Source organism: Berghia stephanieae, chromosome 5 (assembly GCF_034508935.2).
Source record: "Berghia stephanieae isolate SIO BIC M18660-M18661 chromosome 5, UCSD_Bste_1.3, whole genome shotgun sequence".
In the NCBI taxonomy this organism is placed as follows: domain Eukaryota; kingdom Metazoa; phylum Mollusca; class Gastropoda; order Nudibranchia; family Aeolidiidae; genus Berghia; species Berghia stephanieae.
The window spans coordinates 83,868,482-83,891,063 of NC_088364.1; the positions used below are offsets into that span (position 1 = coordinate 83,868,482).

Below are 22,582 nucleotides of genomic sequence, written 5' to 3' on the forward strand. Positions count from 1 at the left end.
TTCTATCTCACTATAAATGCTTTCCCTTTCCACGTCGCTCTGGTCTTTGTTCTTGAGTTGCATTGCTCTGTTTCTTGTTCTGGCATGCGATCCGTAGCTGAGAGACTGAGAGGGAGGCAGTTGAATTGATAGTAGTAGTTCCTTTTATTTTGTTCATGTTTTTATTCTGGAGAGATAACATTTTCCTCATTTGTAAATTATCTCTTTTTAGTTTTTACTATCTATATTGTATTTTGTGAACATTTGAGTGTTTCCTTCATATCGGGATCTTTTGTTTGTGCCTGGATGGGATTTTTCGTTAGTATCAAAATGGACACATTGATATCTAGACTATCCATGGAATTTCTTGTTCCCTATTTGAGCTCGACCCCTTTGTCTTACATTTTCATTGGTGATTGGAGCTTTTAAGTTTAGATCGACACTTCCCCCGACCATCTCCCTTTTTTACTGGCGCTGAACCACTGATTTTAATTGACATATATATGAGCTGAACTGACCCAAAGGTGCCGTAAAATCCCGAAAAACAAACATTAATCTCTAGGCGGGATCTTTTCACGGTGGGTGGATGGGTCACTCTTGTTGTATCTCCTCTCCCTATAATATTATCTGTTTTCCCTTTCAATACTGCTCTCGTCACGGTGGGTGGATGGGTCACTCTTGTTGTATCTCCTCTCCCTATATTATTTGTTTTCCCTTTCCATACTGCTCTCGTCACGGTGGGTGGATGGGTCACTCTTGTTGTATCTCCTCTCCCTATAATATTATCTGTTTTCCCTTTCAATACTGCTCTCGTCACGGTGGGTGGATGGGTCACTCTTGTTGTATCTCCTCTCCCTATATTATTATCTGTTTTCCCTTTCAATACTTCTCTCATTTCTGCTCTAAGGCTGACATTGCTCTGTTTATTTTCCTGGTCTTGGCGAGAGTCTATAATCATTTCTCTGTTCTATACTATTATTGGTATAGTTTTTGGTTTTGAATATCCCGTGCCTTGAAAACATTTTGAGTGTGACCTTCATGAAGACACCCTTTGTGTGTATCTGGATGGGATTTTTAGTTACCTAATGTCAAAACAGGCGCATTGGGAATCTGTTAAAAATTGATAGATAGTCCATATTTGGACCAATTCCCTTTGTTTTGTTTTATCTTTGGTGATTTTCCTTTAAAAGGCCTTCTAGAATATTTAAAAATAAAGAACAAACAAATATAGGACCAAATCCGCACGGATATGGATTAATTTTAAAACAACCGCAGTAAAATTGCGAGAGAAAAAAAGTACGTCAATAGCTTCTGACTGCGGTTGGAAATGAAAACGAAACAAGAGTTGAGTGTAAGGTGTAAGCTTTACGTCGGGTGTAAGCAATGATATTATACTCGTTGGTGTAAGTCATCGTTAACTAATTATTATTATAGAGCAGTAAAATTGGGTGCCCCAAACGTAAACAATAACAAGTTGCAAGTGATTTTCGTTAGGGACCGGAATAATTTACGCACAATATAGGTCTCCCAATTTTGTAGTTTGTTGAGTTGTAGGCAATACACTTTCAGTATTGAAAATATGTTTGCCAGCCTTACATAAAATCTAACAGTTGCAGAAATAATAATATAAGGCTAAATTATTCTGAAAACCAGGCTCCGAATAATTCTCGTCTTGTTCACACCAGCGCAATAATTTGCTCTGGTCTAAAAATAGATAGACTGTAACTTTTGATAAATTTTACCTTTTGTTCCATAAAATATCCATAGACATTATTTGATGCATGATCGAGTATTTAGGAATATGTGTTTCTTTTGCCACCTAACAGCCAAATTTTAAAGGTTATTTTTTTCTATAATTTACATTGGAACGTGAGCTGTCAAGACAGGAACATGTGGTTTGCCATGTGCTTCTAGACCTTGTTTACGTTTGGGGCACCTAATTTTACTGCTCTATTATTATTATTATTATTATTATTATTATTATTATTATTATTATTATTATTATTATTATTATTATTATTATTATTATTATTTTAAAAAATAAAGGGTCAACGTGAACTATCTAATACTAATACTAGAGAACTTTATGATGTCTGCTAAGAAAGTCGAAGAAGACTAAGGTCAAGGTGAATAATAATAATAACTCAATTCAACGACTTTTCAAGTTCAAACCGTTGCGTATTGAGTGGGTCTGGGTGTAAAGACAGGTACTAGAGAACTTCATGGTTGGAATCATTAGACAGACATTCCCATGATTGCTATTCACGATTTTATTTGGGAGAGAAACGGTATTCTCCAGCCAGTCAAAGTCATAGCATAGACGTCTAGTCACTGTCACTGAAACGAACTTACAAAGTACGAGTATGAGTCAGATAAGGGAGAAGACACCTGTTGAAGATATGAAATCTGACAAATTCATGTATAAAATGGTGTCAAAATAGAGATAAAAATTCACGAAAAAAAAAATCAGCCTGTCGATTGGGGATCAAATCTCAGACCTCGTACTCAGTATGATTTTTAAAAAAAAATTTTTTACATTTGATTTCTTTTTTATTCTTTTTACTTTTTTTGTTTTGTTATTGCCTATAACTGTGATTAGTGATAAGTTTATATCTTTGGTAATTTATTGTGAATTCTTGTGATTTGCTTTGTCCTTGACTTGACTTTGTTTACTGCTTATGACTGTGATTAGTTGAATTCTTGTGATCTGATCTGTCCTTGAATTGATTTTGCTTGTCCAGTGCTACATTGTGATTGTGGTTACTCTTTCTATTGATTTTATTATATATCTTCAGTTATTCTTTTTCTTTCACACACCTTCCTCTTCTGAGAGGAAACCTTGGTGATTTGTGAAGTTCATTTTTATATTTTTTAAAGTCTGTTTTTTTTTTTCTTGATTTGTTGTTTGATGATCACTCGGGCCCGGCAGCATGGTGCGGTGAGATGTTGGAGCATGATCCGACCATGGCCGCGGCCTTGGGGAGTGGTCTATCTTTTACCAGACCGTACCTATTTTTATATTTAGTATAATTTTGATTTATTGTTTGATGGCTACTCGGGCCAGGCAGCATGGTGCGGTGAGATGTTGGAGCATGATCCGACCATGGCTGCGGCCTTGGGGAGTGGCCTATCTTTCAATAGACCATACCTTATTTTTTATTTAGTATTTGTATAATTTTGATTTATTGTTTGATGGTCACTCGGGCCAGGCAGCATGGTGCGGTGAGATGTTGGAGCATGATCCGACCATGGCTGCGGCCTTGAGGAGTGGCCTATCTTTCAATAGACCATACCTAATTTTTTTATTTAGTATTTGTATAATTTTGATTTATTTAGTATTTGTATAAATTTGATTTATTGTTTGATGGTCACTCGGGCCAAGCAGCATGGTGCGGTGAGATGTTGGAGCATGATCCGACCATGGCTGCGGCCTTGAGGAGTGGCCTATCTTTCAATAAACCATACCTAATTTTTTTTATTTAGTATTTGTATAATTTTGATTTATTGTTTGATGGTCACTTGGGCCAGGCAGCATGGTGCGGTGAGATGTTGGAGCATGATCCGACCATGGCTGCGGCCTTGAGGAGTGGCCTATCTTTCAATAGACCATACCTAATTTTTTATTTAGTATTTGTAAAATTTTGATTTATTGTTTGATGGTCACTCGGGCCAGGCAGCATGGTGCGGTGAGATGTTGGAGCATGATCCGACCATGGCTGTGGCCTTGAGGGGTGGCCTATCTTTCAATAGACCATACCTAGTTGTTTTTATTTAGTATTTGTATAATTTTGATTTATTGTTTGATGGTCACTTGGGCCAGGCAGCATGGTGCGGTGAGATGTTGGAGCATGATCCGACCATGGCTGCGGCCTTGAGGAGTGGCCTATCTTTCAATAGACCATACCTAATTTTTTATTTAGTATTTGTAAAATTTTGATTTATTGTTTGATGGTCAGTCGGGCCAGGCGGCATGGTGCGGTGAGATGTTGGAGCATGATCCGACCATGGCTGTGGCCTTGAGGAGTGGCCTATCTTTCAATAGACCATACCTAGTTGTTTTTATTTAGTATTTGTACAATTTTGATTTATTGTTTGATGGTCACTCGGGCCAGGCAGCATGGTGCGGTGAGATGTTGGAGCATGATCCGACCATGGCTGCGGCCTTGAGGAGTGGCCTATCTTTCAATAGACCATACCTAATTTTTTATTTAGTATTTGTATAATTCTGATTTATTGTTTGATGGCTACTCGGGCCAGGCAGCATGGTGCGGTGAGATGTTGGAGCATGATCCGACCATGGCTGCGGCCTTGAGGAGTGGCCTATCTTTCAATAGACTACACATGATTATTTGTATGTTGCTTGTCATGGATTTTGATTTAATAGTTCTTTGAGCATTTAAATTTTGATTTATTGTTTGATGGTCACTCGGGCCAGGCAGCATGGTGCGGTGAGATGTTGGAGCATGATCCGACCATGGCTGCGGCCTTGAGGAGTGGCCGATCTTTCAATAGACCATACATAATTACTTGTGCATTAATTTTCTTCATTTTGATTTGTTGTTTGATGGTCGTTCGGGCCGGGCAGCATGGTGCGGTGAGATGTCGGAGCATGATCCGACCATGGCTGCGGCCTAGGGAGCGACTATCCTACAATAAACAACCCCATGTTATTATTGATCATTGCTTGTGGTTTTATTGGTTGGAGGTCACTCAGGTCAGAGAGCATGGTGCAGCGAGATGTTGTAGCATGACCTGACCATGCTGTGGCCTCGAGTGACAGACCAGCCAATAGATAGTGTTAGTTCCCTAGGTTTGCTTTCGAGTGGCCACTGTGATTGGGCAGCATGGTGCAGTGACATGTCGGAGCATGTCCTGACCATGGCTGCAGCTGTGGAGATGACCACTCGGAAGCAACCATCTGATGATAGTTTGGATTCACTGAGTTTGATGGTCACTCGAGCTTGGTGGCCAGCGCAGAGAGATGTTGGTGAATTATCTGTTGCGACCAAGGTTCGAGTTGGAGGACCTAATTCTCAGTGAATCACATGATACATATTGTGATGTTCATGCTCAGGTCGCGCACCATGGGTCAGTGAAGTGTTGGTGCACGACATGGCCATGACCGCGACCTGGAGCAATTGTTTTATTGTGAAGATGTATAGATTGTTGTTATCATTAAATTACTCTGTGATCTTTACTCTATTATATACAAACGCTTCATATATTATATTTTTACATTTGCTTGCTTTGGCATGAGCTTGGCCTAATTATATTGTTTTGGCTTCATGCCTGTGCTAGTTTTATTACTTGGCTTTAAGCCCGCTCGATTTTGTTTTGTGCTTTTAGCTTGCATTGATTGCTTGCATGGCGTAATAGTTCCTTGAGGTTACACTATAATTTGCTTCTTTGTTACTGACACTGTTTCCCATAGTCTATTCTCAGAAGATTAGGATAATCGTGTCAGTGGATATCATCATGGTGAATAAATTCTAATGGACTACTGCTCTTTTGAGCAGCCCATGGATTATTGTCTCTGGGCAGACTGCCAGACAGTTCGTCCTGCCCTATCAGGAGAGTATAGATGACCAAGAAAGACTTCTGTAGTTCCAAGAACATCGTTAAGTTTATGAAGTCTCTGCAGCCTCAGGAAGCCAATAATTATTAATTTACACTCATGGTGCCCAAAATGGAAGATACCTTCACTGATGCTCCAGAACCCAAGGACCCTTTCGATACCGACGACCACTGCTGATATAAGAAATAAGGAAGCCTTGGCACTAGGAGACAGTGGGGATTCGAACCCACCACCAGAGTGCAGAAATGTAAAGAAGCCCCACCATCTAGACTGCATTCAGGACGAGGAGGGGCCTATTTGAATTCAACAAGCTGCCATTTGGACTCTGCAATTCTATAGCACCTACAGCAGAGTAATGGACCTCGTCTTGAAGGACTTACACTGGAACTCTGTCTTGGCCTACTTGGACGACATCTGTGTACTGGGGAAGTCCTTCCAGGACCACTTCAACAACTTGAGGGAAGTGTTCACCAGACTTCGTGCCTTCCGGCTGAAGCTCAAACCCAGGAAATGTGAGCTCTTCAGGAAAGAAACTAAACTTCTTGGTAGGAAGGTAGGAAGAAACCAGTTGTCTATGACAGAGGAATCAATTGCCACTGTACGGAATCGGCCAGCACCTATGTCATTAAGGGAATGGAGAAGTTTTTGGGCTTAGCTAATTACCACCGCTTCTTCGTAAAGGATTTTGCCGGAATATCAGAACCCCTCGCTCGACTTCTGAGAAAAAAAATTTTCATCTGGGGTGATGAGCAGCAGGCAGCCTTTGAGGAGATCAAGCTACGCCTTACTTCCCCACGGTCTTGGCCATTCCCACTACGACAGGCCACTTCATCCTCGATACTGATGCTTCAGATTGCGCCATCGGAGCCGAGTTGATTCAGATCCAAGAAGAGGAAGAGAAGGTGATTGCATATGGGAGCTTCACCCTAACACCCCTTCAGCGGCGCGATTGCACTACCAGGAAGGAGCTACTTGCAATTGTGCGCTTTACCAATCACTTCCGTCACTGCCTCTTAGGCAGCGAATTCACTGTACTAACGGATCATCGCTGCCTTACTTGGCTCATGAACTTCAAGAGGATTGAGGGCCAACTGGCCCGATGGATCGAAGAACTCAGTCAATACAACATGAGGATAGTTCACCGCTCTGGTTCACTGCACATGAATGCTGATGCCTTATCTCGACCTCCCACGACGGACACTTGCCAACACTATTGCCTTGTGGCGGATGCGCATATTGCACCCGAACACAGGAGAGATGGGGAACCTTTGAATCAGAAGTAGACAACGTCGTCCCCCTCGGGTCCCCTGAAACAATTGTCACTGGGTTGGATATTATAAACGAGGGCGGATGTAGGACACAGCTCAGAAGATTGGACGACACTGCCCGAATGACGTCAGGAAGGAACTGCACTATCCCCCTCGGGTCCCCTGACACAATTGTCACTGGGTCGAATATCATAAACGAGGGTGGACGCAAAGTGCGACAGATCAGAGGATCGAACAACTCTACCCGGATGACGTCAGGAGTGAGCTGTGCTGTCCCCCTCAGGTCCCCTGACACAATTGTTAATGGGTTGAATATTACAATGAGGGTGGACACAAAATACAAGTCGTAAGACAAGACGACTCGACACAAGTTGGCCTTGACGACATTGACATGGAGGATGTCAGGAAGCTGCAGTCGGATGATCATCACATGACCCACCTGCTATTATGGTTGAAATTAGGAGCAGACCCAGAAATGTCGGACTTGATGTTGTCCGGCCAGGAAGAAAAGTTCTACTGGGTGCACCGCAACCTGTTCTTCCTGATCGATGGAGCCTTATACAGAAGAGACGAAGGCCCACGAAACCTCCTTGTCATACCTACGCCTTTAACAAATTGATGTTAGGAAGGAATTGAGCACACCGGTGGAATTGGTTATACCAGGGAAACGTACAAACCCACAGTCTCCTGAAGATTATGTCAACTCTCTACAGCAGGGGTTAGAGATAGCCCACGAGACTGCGAGAACCACCCTCCGAACTGAGCTCAAGAGGACGAAGAGGGACTACCACATCAAAGCCCACGTCCATTCCTTCAAGAGGGGACAGGCGGTTTATTACCTGGATAAATCGAGTGTGAAAGGAAAGTCCAGTAAGCTGAAACCTGTATGGACTGGACCAGCCATCATCTCCACGGTCCTGACCCCCGCCACATACATTGTCAAATTCAGGAACTCGGAGATTAAGACAGTCAACCATGACCACCTGAAGCCATGTTGGGACCGGACTATCCCAGCCTGGATCCGAAAGGAAAGGGAGGCCATCGAGTCTGGCCAGGAAATTACTTACTGTACTTGTGGAAAGCCGGACGATGGAGACCTCATGGTTGCGTGTGACAGGTGTTTCGACTGGTTCCACGGCAGGTGTGTCAACCTGACGAGGAACCAAGCGAGGCAACTGAAAACTTTCATTTGCCCATCCTGTTCTCACTAATCTTTTTCTTTAATCTCCGCAGATGACCTCTTTCTCACGGGATGTGACCCTCTTCCGGGATTTCCTGCGGTTCCGAGAAGAGATGCCGAGAACGGCCGGCAGACGCTCTCCTCCGGGGCGTAACCCGGAGCACGCGGTTCGGAATCGCAGGCAACCCTGGAGAAATTCCACTAGACGCTCGAGGACTCCTCCAATCACCTCGAGACTTGGGAATAGATCCCGGACCTCCGCCGTCGCCTCTAACTCTAACCAGGAACGGAGGTCCCGTGACCGTAGGAGACGGTCCCGCTCGCCCCGTCGGGCCCACAGAACTAGTACCCCGGCCCGACAGAGCCGCGATCGGCCTCCCAGCAGGCATAGGAGGGAGGACCAAGAGCAAGCCGACCGCCGAGACAGATCTCGCCGCCGCCGGGGGACTTTCGCAGCCTGCAGAATCAGCTTAAGAGGGCCAGGCAGGAGCTGGCCTCCCTCCGGACCGAGGCGGCTGAGGTCACCCGTCTCCGGGAGGAGAATAAAAGAATGAAGGAGAGAGAGCCCTCGATGGAGCTGTCCCTCCACAGCTCTGTCTTAGACAGCTAGGTGCTAGGGCGAGCAACCGTGTAAATAGATTTATTGTTGCCCCAGCCCCAGGAAAGGGCTTTCCTTTTATTTTAGCCCTAGGTAAGGGCCTTCTTTATTTTTTGTTCGGCCCTAGGAAAGGGCCTTCCTTGTTTTATTTTACCCCCCTTTTTTGTTGCTACGCCATAGGTAAGGGCTCCTCTCCTTTAGTTCACTGTAATACCGAGAGCTCCAGAAAGGTGCAGGTGTGTACCCCACATCCAGCCACCCTGCCCTTTTTGAGGGGGGAGCAGTGTAGGGATCTCTCGCCGTAAACAATCGTACGGCTAGTGACCTTGGCAATGGTCATTCCTACTTCCGCTCTGCCTCGTCCCGAGCTGACCCGGCTCATATAAAGCCGAGTGGACCTCTCGATAGGACACACTTACCGACACACTTGACACTTCTTCAGACTTACCTACGACAGACACTTCACACTTACCCAGATACACACTACACTTACCTACAGACTACCTACTGCACACTTCAAGCTCTACACTAAACTATCTACCATACCATATCTGTTGCGACCATACCTATCTACCATTACGACTAACTAGATTCAGGTAAGCCATATTTTTATACTAACTATAACTTTGTCTATTTGATATATATTTTTAACTCAGTAATTCCGTGATTCACCGGCCATCTGGACCCATCCTAGCCATGGAGTCCTACAGCCAGAATACCGAGTTCTGGCAATCACGGTAGTTACTACATACTGTATAAATGGACTGTATAGAACAGTAAAGTTGGTGCCCCAAACGTAAACAATAACAAGTTGCTAGTGATTTCCGTTAGGGACCGGAATAATTTACGCACAATATAGGTCTCCCAATTTTGTAGTTTGAGTTGTAGGCAATACACTTTCAGTATTGAAAATATGTTTACATAAAATCTAACAGTTGCAGAAATAATAATATAAGACTAAATTATTATGAAAATCAGGCTCCGAATAATTCTCGTTTTGTTCATACCAGCGCAATAATTTGCTCTGGTCTAAAAATAGATAGACGTAACTTTTGATAAATTTTACCTTTTGTTCCATAAAATATCCATATCTAGACATTATTTGATGCATGATCGAGTATTTATGAATATGTGTTTCTTTTGCCACCTAACAGCCAAATTTTAAAGGTTATTTTCTTTCTATTATTTACATTGGAACGTGAGCTGTCAAGACAGGAACATGTGGTTTGCCATGTGCTTCTCGACCTTTGTTTACGTTTGGGGCAGCAAACTTTACTGTTCTATTGAAATGATGCTATGAGTCTATTATATGGAGCCGAATGTGAGTCTATTATATGGAGCCGAAAGTCCACTAGTCCACTCTAAAACAATATTAACATACTTGTTAGCCACCCATTTTATAAAATGATTCTTACCTTTGTAACAAGACAAATCTATGACTCATTCGAACCTGTTTGTTCCCCCTTCATTCATAATGAATTTGATGGAGTTTATTAAATTCCATAAAGCCTTTAAGTTACCTCAAAATTCATAATTTAAAATTTGAATTCAATTTTTAAAATGTTGTTCACCTCTGGTACTAGATTTAGGTCTAATAACAGCACCAACCATGAAACAAATGGCCTTCGTGACCTTTAGTCGAGTAATAATTAGCTTTTTTTTCATAAGGAGACATGATATACTGCTGTTTATATTATACATAAAATAACTGATTGACATCTTTTATACTTTCTCAGATCGACAATCAATCTATGAATTATTCTTCAAAGGAGTTTGAATTCCACGATCCCAATTCATCGGATTACATCAAAGTTGTAATCCCAGAGGTAATCGAAAGTACATCGTAAAACAGCTGAAGAATAACTTTAATAATGAACCCAGGTTAAAATGGAAAATCTCTGGACCTTTTATCTTTTAGTCTGGGTTCCTGATATTTACAAAGAAATGGATTTTCCTGTCCCCATAGCTAACTATTCTAGACACCAAGAAATATAACCCATCTAAATCACTTTGTCACTTTTCTCTTATAAACAAAAAGGCTTATTAACCCTCTCCTTACCAACCATAGGGAAATCGTCACATTCTTTACGATGAAATCAACAATTTTGTCATTCTGCTTTCTTCATTATATCAAAACATCTAAAGAAAAAGTTTTTATTACATCTATAAAATTTGGCACTGTGTTGTAGAGCTCATTTTGCTGAACAATATTATGTATAGAATGTACGCGTTGCTTTTCTGTTTGAGTAAAAAAAATAATATATTTTTGTGTTGGGTTGGCCTGATGGTGCAGGGAACATTCTGGAAATGGCTGGTAAGGAGTGAGTTAATGCTATAGTAATCTACATAGTTATTATCTAACGTTGTCCATGGAGAAACAAATCACTAACATTGTACAAACTATGAATTTAGAATTAAGGGATGTATCCAAAATTAAAACATTTTCTCTCTTTAAAAACTTTTGTGTCGCCTTTAGTTTTCTCTCATTTAGACTATTGTAATTCTCTTCTTGCTGGTCTACTCGACGTGCAATTAAACAGGCTGCAGTGAGTGCAGAACAGTGATGCTAGATTAATCTTAGGATTTATTTATTTTGATAGCACCACAGTGATGCTTTTGCACTTGAGCTTTGTTGAGTTTTGTATAGCGCAATATCCACTAAACGTGCTCAAAGTGCTTTACAGGGGATCCTTGACCAACAGCAACACGTAACATGTAGAACGAGACATGACACCTGTTAGTGTTAGTGACATCACAATTTTTTTCCGACTGTTATCGGCCAGGTACTCATTTTACACCTGAGAGAATGAGTAAAGAGCCTTTACCAAGGACTCAACCATGTGCCAAGCGAGGCTTGAACCCATGACTTTCCAATCCAAAAGTGAGTGTCATACCACTAGACCACATAGCCGCACACTTGCTCTGGTTGCCTGTGCAGCGGCGAGGATCGAGTATAAGATATCAGTTGTCGTCGACCATTCCACTCTTGTTTATATCCAAGACTTAATTACTCCCTAAAATTGTTCTAGAACACTCAGCTCCTCTGATTCGAATCTTATTTCTGTCCCCTGTACAAAATTGAAGTCTTAAGGGGACAGAATCTTCTCCAAGTTTGACCCTTCTACTTGGAATTCCCTTCCTGAACCTTTAAGATAGATCTGATAGCTTTGGCACATTTAAGAAACGCCTAAAAACTCTCCTTTTTGATAAATACTTATTGTGAACAACTGTCATCTGATGTAATTATCTCTTGTTCATTTTAAACTGCCATTTGCTTGTGCATGTGTGTGTGTGTGTTTTATGTAATTATTAATGTAAAAAAACTAGAGCTTTATATAGCGCAATATCCACTAAATGTGCTTTACAAGGGGTCCCTGACCAACAGCAACACATAACACGAAGAACGAGATATGACGCCTGTTAGGCGATATTACAGTTTTTCTGACAGAGACAACGCTGTTAACAGCCAGGTACTTATTTTACATCTGAGTACGGTGAGAGAATGTGAGTAAAGAGTCTTTTCCAAGGACTCAACTATGCACCGAGCGAGGCTCGAACCCAGGACCTTCCGATCCGAAAGCGAGTGTCATACCACGAGACCACATAGTCGCACGATGTACAGGAGCAGATGTGTATAAGTGTATGAGGAATCTTACCTACACTGTAGAAGTTTTATGCAAGTGATTTAAAGCTCTCTGAGGCCTTGGCATATAGTGCTATTGAAATCTTCTTCTTTTTTTTTTATCATTATTATTATTATTATCAAATGTTATTTTTAAATCGGTATTTTATTGTTTATTTGTTTGGGGTATTTCCATCAATTTTCTCCCATCCCTGCTGTCACTGCCCTACTTCTACTACTCATCCCAACTTTCCCAGGTTGCCAATGCAGCATTTGGTTTGTACGTCTGGCCGTGTGCCCCCGTTCTGGCACAGCACGTGTGGGAACACAGAAAACAGATGGAAGGAAAAACAGTACTCGAGGTTTGTATGAAAATCACAAAAATGCTTTCACTTTTATATACCATTATAAAGATGCAGCATTGGCTCATCATTGGTGCTATCTATATCTCTTGCCGATTTTAATTTTCATGTGATGATAATCTAAATAAAGCTCATTTGACTGGATGACCAGAGACCATTTTTTCCCCCATCAATCCTGGTTTTTATGTCGAGTACTTCAATGTTTTTGTTATTTATTTGCTGAGAAAGGGTTTTGAGCCTGAAATGTTCCATATTTTAAGATTCTTGACTTTCTGGGTTGGAAATTTTGAACAAGTTCCCAATGCCGCTGAGCACCCTTTGGATCGTGTCATGTATTGGAAAAGAGTTCAAAATTTTTAATGCAGGAGTTCAATAACATTATCATTATGACCCTCCACAGTGACCTCACCTAGATCATTTCTTATCAAAGTCAAATTGCTGGGTGGGGATCCTGACCTCCCATAGTGGGCAGGGAGGTACATGCTGTGTCTTCTATCCCCCCATACCCGTTTCCCAATTGTTTCCTGTCATTGTCTTGGAATGAGATTACTTAGTTTTGCCTGATCCTTGCCGGAGCTCCTTGGCTGGGAGGGAAACAGTCGAATGTATAGTTATAGTTTTGGGAGATGATATTTTTTTCCTTGTAAATCATCTCTCTGTTATTATGTTGAGTTTACATATTATATTAAATGATTGGTAAACATTTGAGTGTATTCCTCTTAGATGGGACCTGTGCTTGTGTCTGGATGAGACTTTTAGGTGATCTCAAACTTAGTACATTGGTGGTCTGCTCTTGGAATCTACATCTGATCCCTATTTGTTCCCAGTTCCCCTATGTCTTACTTTTTCTTGGGTGCTTTTATTGTAATTCTATAACTTTTTACTATCCCATTTTCTTCCTTTTTACTGGCGCTGATATGACCTAAATGTGTTGCAAGCGCCGTAAAACCCTTAAAAACAAACAAACAAAGTCAAATTGTATTCTATTTTACAATGATTGGTTCTCAAATTCAACTATTTGACATTAGAATTACCATTGTGGTCAGATATCATTACACATCAAAACCTATTTGTAACAAAATTGAATGTGTGGGGAACATTTTTTAATGGACCGCTAAGTTTTTTTTTACAAAGGCTAATAGGGACGGATCATCATATTTTTGGCTATGACGCAATAGTAAAAACGGGTTTTCCCAAAACCAAAGGGTAAAATGATAAATATTTTGTTCTTCTTTAAAATATGTACTATACATTATTGTTCAATACGTTTTACAATCCTCAGCTTCTAGTAGCTTATTGTTGTTTGTTTTGTTTTTAAGAGTTTTACGGCGCTTGCAACACATTTAGGTCATATCAGCGCCAGTAAAAAGGAAGAAAATGGGAAAGTACAAAGTTCTAGAATTACAATTAAAGCACCCAAGAAAAAGTAAGACAAAGGGGAATTGAGAACAAATAGGGATCAGATGTAGATTCCAAGAGCATACCACCAATGTACTTAGTTTGGGATCACCTATAAGTCTCATCCAGACACAAGCACAAAATCCAACAAAGAGGAATACACTCAAATGCTTACATTATACATTAAAAATAACAAACGTAATAATACATAACAGAGATGATTTACAAGGAAAAAAAATATCATCTCCCAAAACAATAACTATGCATTTGACTGTTTCCCTCCCAGCTAGGACTCAGGCCAGGGCCAGTATAAAACCAATTAATCTCTTTCCAAGACAAAGACAGAAAGCAAGTTGGAAAACAGATATAGGGGATAGAAGACACAGCAAGTACCTCCCTGCCCACTATGGGAGGTCAGGAACCCCACCCAGTAGCTTATTGTTCATATTGATTGTCTTTATATTATTATTATTATTATTATTATTATTATTATTATTATTATTATTATTATTATTATTAATCGGGTCTTCTATTCACAGATTGGAGCAGGCACAGCTTTACCAGGAATCGTGGCCGCTAAATGTGGGGCAAATGTGATTTTGAGTGACAATTCGAGCTTTGAAGATTGTTTAAGGCTGTGCAGAAAGAGTGCCGATCTTAATCATGTGACCAATGTGACAGTAGAAGGTATATCTTGGGGCATCGTTTCTCCCACCTTGACCGCTCTGCCAAAATTAGATTTCATCTTGACATCCGATTGTTTCTATGACACCAAAGGTAATAGTTCATCCAAGTTCTAAATGCTGTGTATTCTAACTTTAATTTGAAAATTAAATTACATTTGTAATACTTATAAGTCATTGTTGATTGAGACCATCCTTTTAGAGAGTAAGAATTGTTGTGATGTTATAAACGATTCACCCCTAGATATGTAAATCACCTATTCGAAATATTCAAATAACTTTGTCCTGTCACATAACACCATATTGTTTCCTATAAATAACTAAATTATGTAGAAAGTGAAAGGGTTTGTTATTGATTAGATATGATAAATTGAAATATTAAGTTACACCTGAGTACAGTGAGAGATTGTGAGTAAAGAGCCTTTACCAAGGACTCAACTATGCACCGCTCAGAGTGGGACTCGAACCCAGTACCTTCTTTGCATGTGCTTGTTCTCAGGGGGGCAACCCGAAACGTCCATTTTATCTGTTTTCATATATATTAAATTCAAGCTTACATTCAATTTCACATTGTTATTTGTTCTCAGGGGAGAGGTTCTGCCAATCAGGAATGTTCAAGTCATCCACCCCCCCCCCCCCCCCCCCTCCCCCCTTCTAGGTCTCTCTAATCACTTCCCAAGTTACAACTCTGTCATCTGCCTATTCAACTGTCCTATTTTGAAAGTCCATTCATGAATAATGCGTGCTAGATTATATTGAATTGTATGTGGCAATACTTTTTAATACAGTTTTGCCATTACTACATACTAAGTATGAATAAAAATATTCATAACACATATTCCATCCTTTTCTTTACCTTTCCATTATAGACTTTGAAGATGTAATTATGACACTGTCATTCTTACTTCAACGGGATCCAGAGGCACAAGTATGGTGCTCTTACCAGGAGAGAAGGTAACTGATCTGATCTACTTAATTTCTCATGAACAGAACATCAAGTAATTGAAATAAATCAAAATAATTACATGGGAAGTATTTTGGATACAGCCCCCCCCCCCCCCCCTTTTCAAATTCAAACTAAAAAGGAGTTACAGCTACATAGTCCATGTCATGAGAATAAGAGTTGGATGGAAATGAACAACTTTTAAAATAAAATACACAGACATCCTTGAAATTTACTCATCTAAGGTACAGAGTAATGAATGGTATTGGTATGGATGATTTGGAATTCTGTATAATAGTCTACAATATCCAGCATGGTCAGAGGCAAAAGGGGAGCTGTGAATCGCAGCTAATACTGTTTTAGACAAATATAACAATTATAAAGGGCTTTTAATAAAACAAAAAATTCAGGAATATTAGGACAAGCACTAAACTGGATCAATTCATTTCTTTTAAATAGGACATAAACACTAAAACTAAAAGTAATACAGTGCAACCTCGATATAACGACATCGTCGGGACCGGGAAAACGTGTCGTTATAGAGGGATGTCGTTACAGAGAGGTTTCCTATGTGTGTATATCAGGAGGTGTTTTGGGTCTTGTGTAGTGAATGTATACTTTTTCATTTTCCCTCTGTAGTTTATCCGGGCTTGGGACCGGCAATGAATGGAGAGTGGACAAAGGATTTATAAACAGTCCAGTGTTGACCTGTCACAGGCATTCATTGGGTGAAAGGCGAGCCTTCTGATTGGTGAAAGGCGAGCCTTCTGATTGGCTGCGGTGTTGTACAAATGTGACTATTGATTGGCTGAAAAAGAAGCGTTTTCATTGGCTACAATTACAATAAGAACTAGCTCTGGGCTTATTACGAGTAGACAACATACATAGAATGGAAGATACCACTTGTAATAGTTACGAACAATTTCATGGTAGACAAACACCTTCAAGGTTTGTCGGACCAGAAATGTCGTTATACAGGGGTTTTGCTGAAATGTACGTCGCTATAGAGGGGTTTTTATTACTAATGATATATAGTAAAATAAAATGGGACCTGAGTACCATGTCGTTATACAGGGAATGTCGCTATAACGGATGTCGTTACATCGGGGTTGCACTGTAGATTGGAGTCAAACAAAATATCAGGAATGCCTGCAGGGACTGTCTTCGAACCATTTTGTCCTCTCATTATTTCAATGAAATAAAAATTTATAAAGAACTATTTTTAATCCCTTTGGTTGTTCTTCTTATGTGTCAGTGCATGACGTAATCAGTCGGAAGGTGAAAATTTTGGATTTGCATTTTTTGCATTTTCTGAAAGAATATGCTCCCCAGAGCATTTTAAATCTTTATTTGAAGTAAATCGGGTGATTTTTCATCAATTTATAGTCAGATGTATGGGATAGGTATCCAGCAACTTTTCTCATACTTTTTCAACTTGACGAGCTGTAAAATATATTTAGTGAAATTAAGCTTTAATATTTCCCGATGATGTACAAAAATGGTTGATTTAATCATTTATGGCAAGAACTCATTTTTTATAAAAATTGACCTTCTAACTAAACTTGACAAATTCTCAGTTCAAACTTTTTCACCATCCGACTGATTATGTCATTCGCTGTAACATATTGGTGATCAACTGTAGCATTCATTGAATAATTCTCTAATATCATTTTTATCCCCAGTTCTGACAGAAGTATTTGGCCCTTACTAAATAAATGGCGCTTGAAAGCAGATGAAATATCTACGCCAAACATGGACTGCATGAGGACAACACACACTGTTCATACTACCCATATCATACAATTATTTCGATTGCAATTGGATGTCAGTGACGAAGATTTGATAGACGGAAAGAAGGGATCATGAGAGAATTGAACCACAAAAATGTTTACAGTTATTTCAATACAGGAATAAGTTTATGAAGGCTTTTGATTAGAGCTTTATCTATTAGCCATAAATGTTTCTCTGAGTCACACGATTGTATGTTAAATGCGTATGCCTGACTTTCGGGTAACTCCTGTGGTGTAATGATAGCACGTCTAATCAGGAGGTCTGAGGTTCGATCCCCAGTCGAGGAAGACTGTTTTTTTTAATATGATTTTTTCTTGTATTTTTCATAAACGGCTTTTCATATTTTTATGTTAAATACAAAACTAAAGTCTAAAGTCTGGAATGTAAGGATTAAGATCCTTATTATTTATAACATTTTATAAAAATCAAATTTTGTTTTCTTTTAATGAATGTTTTGGTTGCAAAATTCATCAGAAAATAAAATGATAAGTAAAAAATTGAATGAGTGTTACACTGGATTTATTTCTATGAGGAATTCTTGTTCAAAGCTTTTTTCTTTTAGAAGTTATCTTAAGTTTAGTCGAGAATAGTCTATACCAGAAAGTACCCTTAAACATATGAGATAAAAAATAGTGGGTTCATAACAATCTGAGATTTAAAAAACTTGATAAAATGTAAAACAAGAGAATTGAAACCTTTGTCTTAGGAAGGAGGAATTCATGTTAAGAATGGCATACTTTTGAATTCCTTATCAATTAACACACAAAAATAAGTAAATAAAATTGTTGTTATTCGGGCTGCAGCACGATTAATAATCATTTTTTAAAAAAAACAAAAAACAACAAACTACCAAATTCATGGGTAGAAAAGAATTCCATTGGACAACCAATTTCCAACCTTCCAACTTAAAGATCAGATTTCTCTGTTGCTTTTCATTTTTCAGATACATTGTCTTTTCCGTCAACATCTATTATAATACCCGTAGTGTTTGACTGTCGTAGCGTCATATCTATAGATATAGTCAGTGTTTCTTTAACCAGTGGTGACACGTTACAACCAGCGATTGTCTTAGTGTGAGTACTGGGCGGGGCAGGAGGTCACTTGCTGTGTCTTCTATCCCCTATATCTCTGTTCTGAGTTGCTTTCTGTCTTGGAATGTGATTACTTGGTTTTGTCCTGGCCTTTGCCGAAGTCCTTGACTGAGAGGGAAACAGTCAAATGTTTAGTGTTAGTTTGGAGAGAGGATATTTTTTCCCCTTGTAAACCATCTCTTAATTATTTACTGATCATTATATTTTAGTTTTGACAATGTCTTGTAAACATTTAAATGTGCTACTCTTAGTGAGATCCTCTGCTGGTGTCTAGATGAGACTTTAAGGTGATCTCAAACTAAGTACATCGATGGTATTCTTTTGGAATCTACATCTGTTCCCTCTTTGAACCAGTTCCCCTTAGTCTTACTTTTTCTTGGGTGCTTTAACTTTAATTGTAATTCTAGAATTTCTTGACAATCCCATCTTCTTCCCTTGTATTGGCGCTGATATAACCTAAATGTGTTGCAAGCGCTGTAAAACCCTTTACAAATCAAACAAACATAGGTCGTGCAGTGGGTCCTTAACACCCTGGTGGAGAGGCATACCAGGTCCACCAAACTCTTCTCTTTCACAATGTCAGTTACATTGACTGTAAGAGGAATTCCAGCAGAAGCTGTTGACTTCATCAGAAATTTGGTAACAATAACAGTAATGCGGCTATGAGGTCAAGTGGTATGACACTCGATATCGGATCGGAAGGTCCTGGGTTCGAGCCTTGCATAGAGTTCATGCAAAAGGCTCTCTACTCACTTTCTCTCACTGTACTCAGGTGTAAAATGAGTACCTCGCCACTAACAACGTTGTCTCTGTCTGAAAAAAAATTGTAATCATATCGCCTAACAGGCGTCGTGTATTGTAAAGCGCTTTAATGGATATTGGGCTGTATAAAAGCTCTATTTTTTAAATTTTTTTTAAATAAAAAAATAGGACCGTCATGGCTGACCACTTCAAACAAGCCGACTTCTTGTGGACTGCAAAATAAATCTGACATTGACATTTTAAAAAGTTTTGATGAACCAGTAGAATTAGAAAAGTTCCAACAATAAAGCTGTACTATAGAGTTTTCCAATTACAAACTTCCACAGTCGTATGTTTCACATTTCATTTTATTCAAATCCATTTCTCTTGATTATTCTCAATGTTGTAAATAATGCAGTGGTGAAAGAATAATAAATATATTAATAAAAATACCATTCTTTTCTTTTTCATACTTTTTTTTATAATTTATCCATTTCTATCAAATTTTAACAGATACATGTACAAATAAGACAAGTTAAATAAACAAAACAAAAAACAATTCAAAATTGTTTTCAAGGTTTAAAATTCTGTTGAAAATGAAAATGCCTCCTCTCATAATAAATCCCAACCCAAAATAATTAAATCTTGTTTAGTGACTGTGTGGACTTTTTTTTTTTTTCTTTTTCAAAGGGGATTTTTGTGTGGTGTCATCTGACCTCCAATGGTGGGCAGGAGGTCACTAGCTGCGTCTTCTTTCCCATTCCCCCTCCCTCCCTGCTGATGACAATCACTACCACTACCACTTCTTATATTGATAACAATGAGGACCAGTACAATTAACCCAACTACTGTCACACTACACACATACACATACACCCACACACATAGAGAGAGAGAGAGACTGGACCCCTGGGTTTCATGCATACTGATGAAATAATGTCATGTTCTCGTATCTCAGCTAGTACCCTTAAATTAACCGGTAGATTTTGGACCAATCAAAACACGGAATTTGTGACACACCCTCACACGTGCTTGGTTAAAAATAGTGGACTGTTTATAAATAGTAACATGAATGAAATCGACCTCTCTCTGATCATTGTTATTGTTTTTATACCGCCAAATGGGTGACTAGTTATCACACGAATTTCTCGATCAGATTATGAACGTAAATTTACACTCAGTTTTCTATGTTACTTCTATTGATCAAGTGGTAGAAAAGTGAGTATTTTACTTAAACACATACCATAAATAGTAAAACCTGTGCAGTTTGCTGTGTCTACCAATCACTGACATAGTTTACTATGACGATTGTCCGAGAGGCGTGGTTATCTACCAGTCTATTACAAAGGGTTCACAACTCATCTGCAAGGTTATCTCTTATTGCTATTGCCGTGTAAGGGAGACAACTCAACGACATCGTTCTGCAGTCCTTTACCAACTCATCAGCAACATACTAAAATTTCATCTCATATTTTTAAAACTCAGCCAAGCAGAAATAGACATCCCTCGAATTTCAGTTTAACCATTTTTACTCTACATGATGTTGATATGTTGGGCATTAACATACTATGTCCCTATTTCAATTTCTCACTCCATTCATTCTTTCCACTTCTGCACCTTCTTTCTACAATAATAATAATAGTAATAATAATAATAATAATAATAATAATAATAATAATAATAATAATAATAATAATAATAATAATAATAATACTTTATTGCATACCAAAAACTAATGTATTAATTTAATAACATTTATCCTTTCTTTCGGAATGAAACAAAAGCTGATAACCAGAAATGAAAAATGTTGCATATTCATCTACACAAATCATCACAAATTATTAATCTCTCCCTAGTCTATATCCACCACCCCCCCCCCCACCACCACTATTTCCTCTTCTGTCAGAGTCACGAGTGCCAGGGTTTTGTTGTTGTTGTTGTTGTTGCGTGCCCAAAAACCTTGCCACAAATTCAGGAGGGCCATTATGACTCCATTGATTGGCAAAAAATAAGAAAAGTCCGAAAAGCAATCCTGGAAAACCAAAAAATATGACAGCAAGAGCAAACCCAACCAGCACAATCGGTTCTATGACGGTGTCCCCAATATTAAATCTTTGAATTCCGTAACCCAACAGTCGCTGGTTGATTGATTGAAAAATACTGACTTGATGGCCTTCTCTCTCCTGGTTTTGTCCAGCAGGTGGGATGCCGCCTCTCTGTCAGAATATAAAAGTCAAATGTTGTCATTTTCATTGAGAAGTTTGTTTTTAAGGGTTTTACGGCGCTTGCAACACATTTACGTCATGTCAGCGCCAGTAAAAAGGAAGAAAATTGGATAGTAAAAACATTCTAGTGTACATTTAAAAGGACTTGAGGTAAAAGTAAGACAAAAGGGAATGGTTCAAATATTTTATAAGCCTAAAGTTAACCATTATCATTGAGATAAAGATTTATGTATCATAGCAACTCTTATGATTGCAAAAATCGCAAAGACTTCCGAGAGTATTTTATAGAGAATTAAGTGTATCTAAGATAAACGTTTGAGATTTAGACCCAGTACTCCATTAAAATGGAAATGTCTTTGCACATCTTATATATGGGTCTCACCACGCCCCCTGTTTCCAACATCTGGAAAACCCCGAAATAATGACACGATTTTCTAGTCCCGGGCAATGGCGTTGTCCAGGGGTTGACTGCATGTTCCAAGCAAAAAATATTATGATCATTACATAACAAGAGAGGTGATTTACGAGGAAAAAAATCTGAACTCCTTCCTTTTGGCTCCATGAGGACCAAAGACAAAGTGAGAGTGAATCCCCTAAGCGCAAGGGGTAGACTATCCAGGCTATGAAGGAATATGTATCATGGGTGCCAGCAGAAAGAAGTGCTGAAACCTGAAACTAAAATCTCGACACTTTGCCAAACCTGAAAATGTTCCTACTGAAAATGCGGCATAAACTTTACTCTTATTTCATCACCGTTTTTATACCATTATTAAATGATTACACGGCAAACATATTGACACAATGAAGAAATTAATTTGATTTTAAAACCGACTTTCACGAATCTACCTCCATACACTGAAAAGGTGGCTGAATCACATTTTCGAATTTTTACAGATGCTATTAGGTTATTTTACTCAAAACACTGAAACTGGAGGTATTTGACTTCGAGATATCGCGAAACCGGAATTCCGGCATGAACTGGAAAACCGGCACCCATGATATGTATCACCCAACCCTCAAATTATAGGGTGATTTGTTCTCCATTTAAAAGGCCAAAAGTTGAGATTAAACAACATAGTTACTTGTGAATTGGTATTCCTTTGTCTGGAACTTGAATTGTTGGTGC

General features: G+C 39.2%; 2 protein-coding genes across 8 annotated transcripts in view; one reads left to right on the forward strand and one right to left on the reverse strand.

The window, feature by feature from the left end:
* Nucleotides 1–1,269: 1,269 nt before the first annotated feature.
* Nucleotides 1,270–17,901, forward strand: LOC144973751 (histone-arginine methyltransferase METTL23-like). Of its 7 annotated transcripts, none has more exons than XM_078916599.1 (6): nt 1,270–1,382; nt 10,337–10,426; nt 12,480–12,584; nt 14,522–14,759; nt 15,535–15,619; nt 17,291–17,901. In XM_078916599.1, the coding sequence occupies exons 2-6, from the start codon at nt 10,352–10,354 to the stop codon at nt 17,472–17,474; spliced, it is 687 nt and encodes a 228-aa protein (XP_078772725.1). In that variant the 5' UTR covers nt 1,270–1,382; nt 10,337–10,351; the 3' UTR covers nt 17,475–17,901. The 7 variants fall into 7 exon arrangements, with proteins under 7 accessions (XP_078772725.1, XP_078772728.1, XP_078772726.1 ...); XM_078916602.1 differs by lacking the exon at nt 1,270–1,382 and adding an exon at nt 1,556–1,818; XM_078916600.1 differs by lacking the exon at nt 1,270–1,382 and adding an exon at nt 2,056–2,105.
* A 1,680-nt stretch (nt 17,902–19,581) lies between these two features.
* The window catches only part of LOC144973752 (protein FAM241B-like), a 5,950-nt gene continuing 2,949 nt past the window's right edge, over nt 19,582–22,582 (reverse strand). Inside the window, exons 2-3 of the mRNA XM_078916606.1 lie at nt 22,539–22,582; nt 19,582–21,447 (exon numbers count right to left, since the gene is read on the reverse strand). The exon at nt 22,539–22,582 is cut by the window's right edge and continues 76 nt beyond it. Coding sequence (XP_078772732.1) covers nt 21,073–21,447; nt 22,539–22,582 — 419 coding nt within the window. The 3' untranslated portion in view covers nt 19,582–21,072. The remainder of the gene's footprint in view (nt 21,448–22,538) is intronic.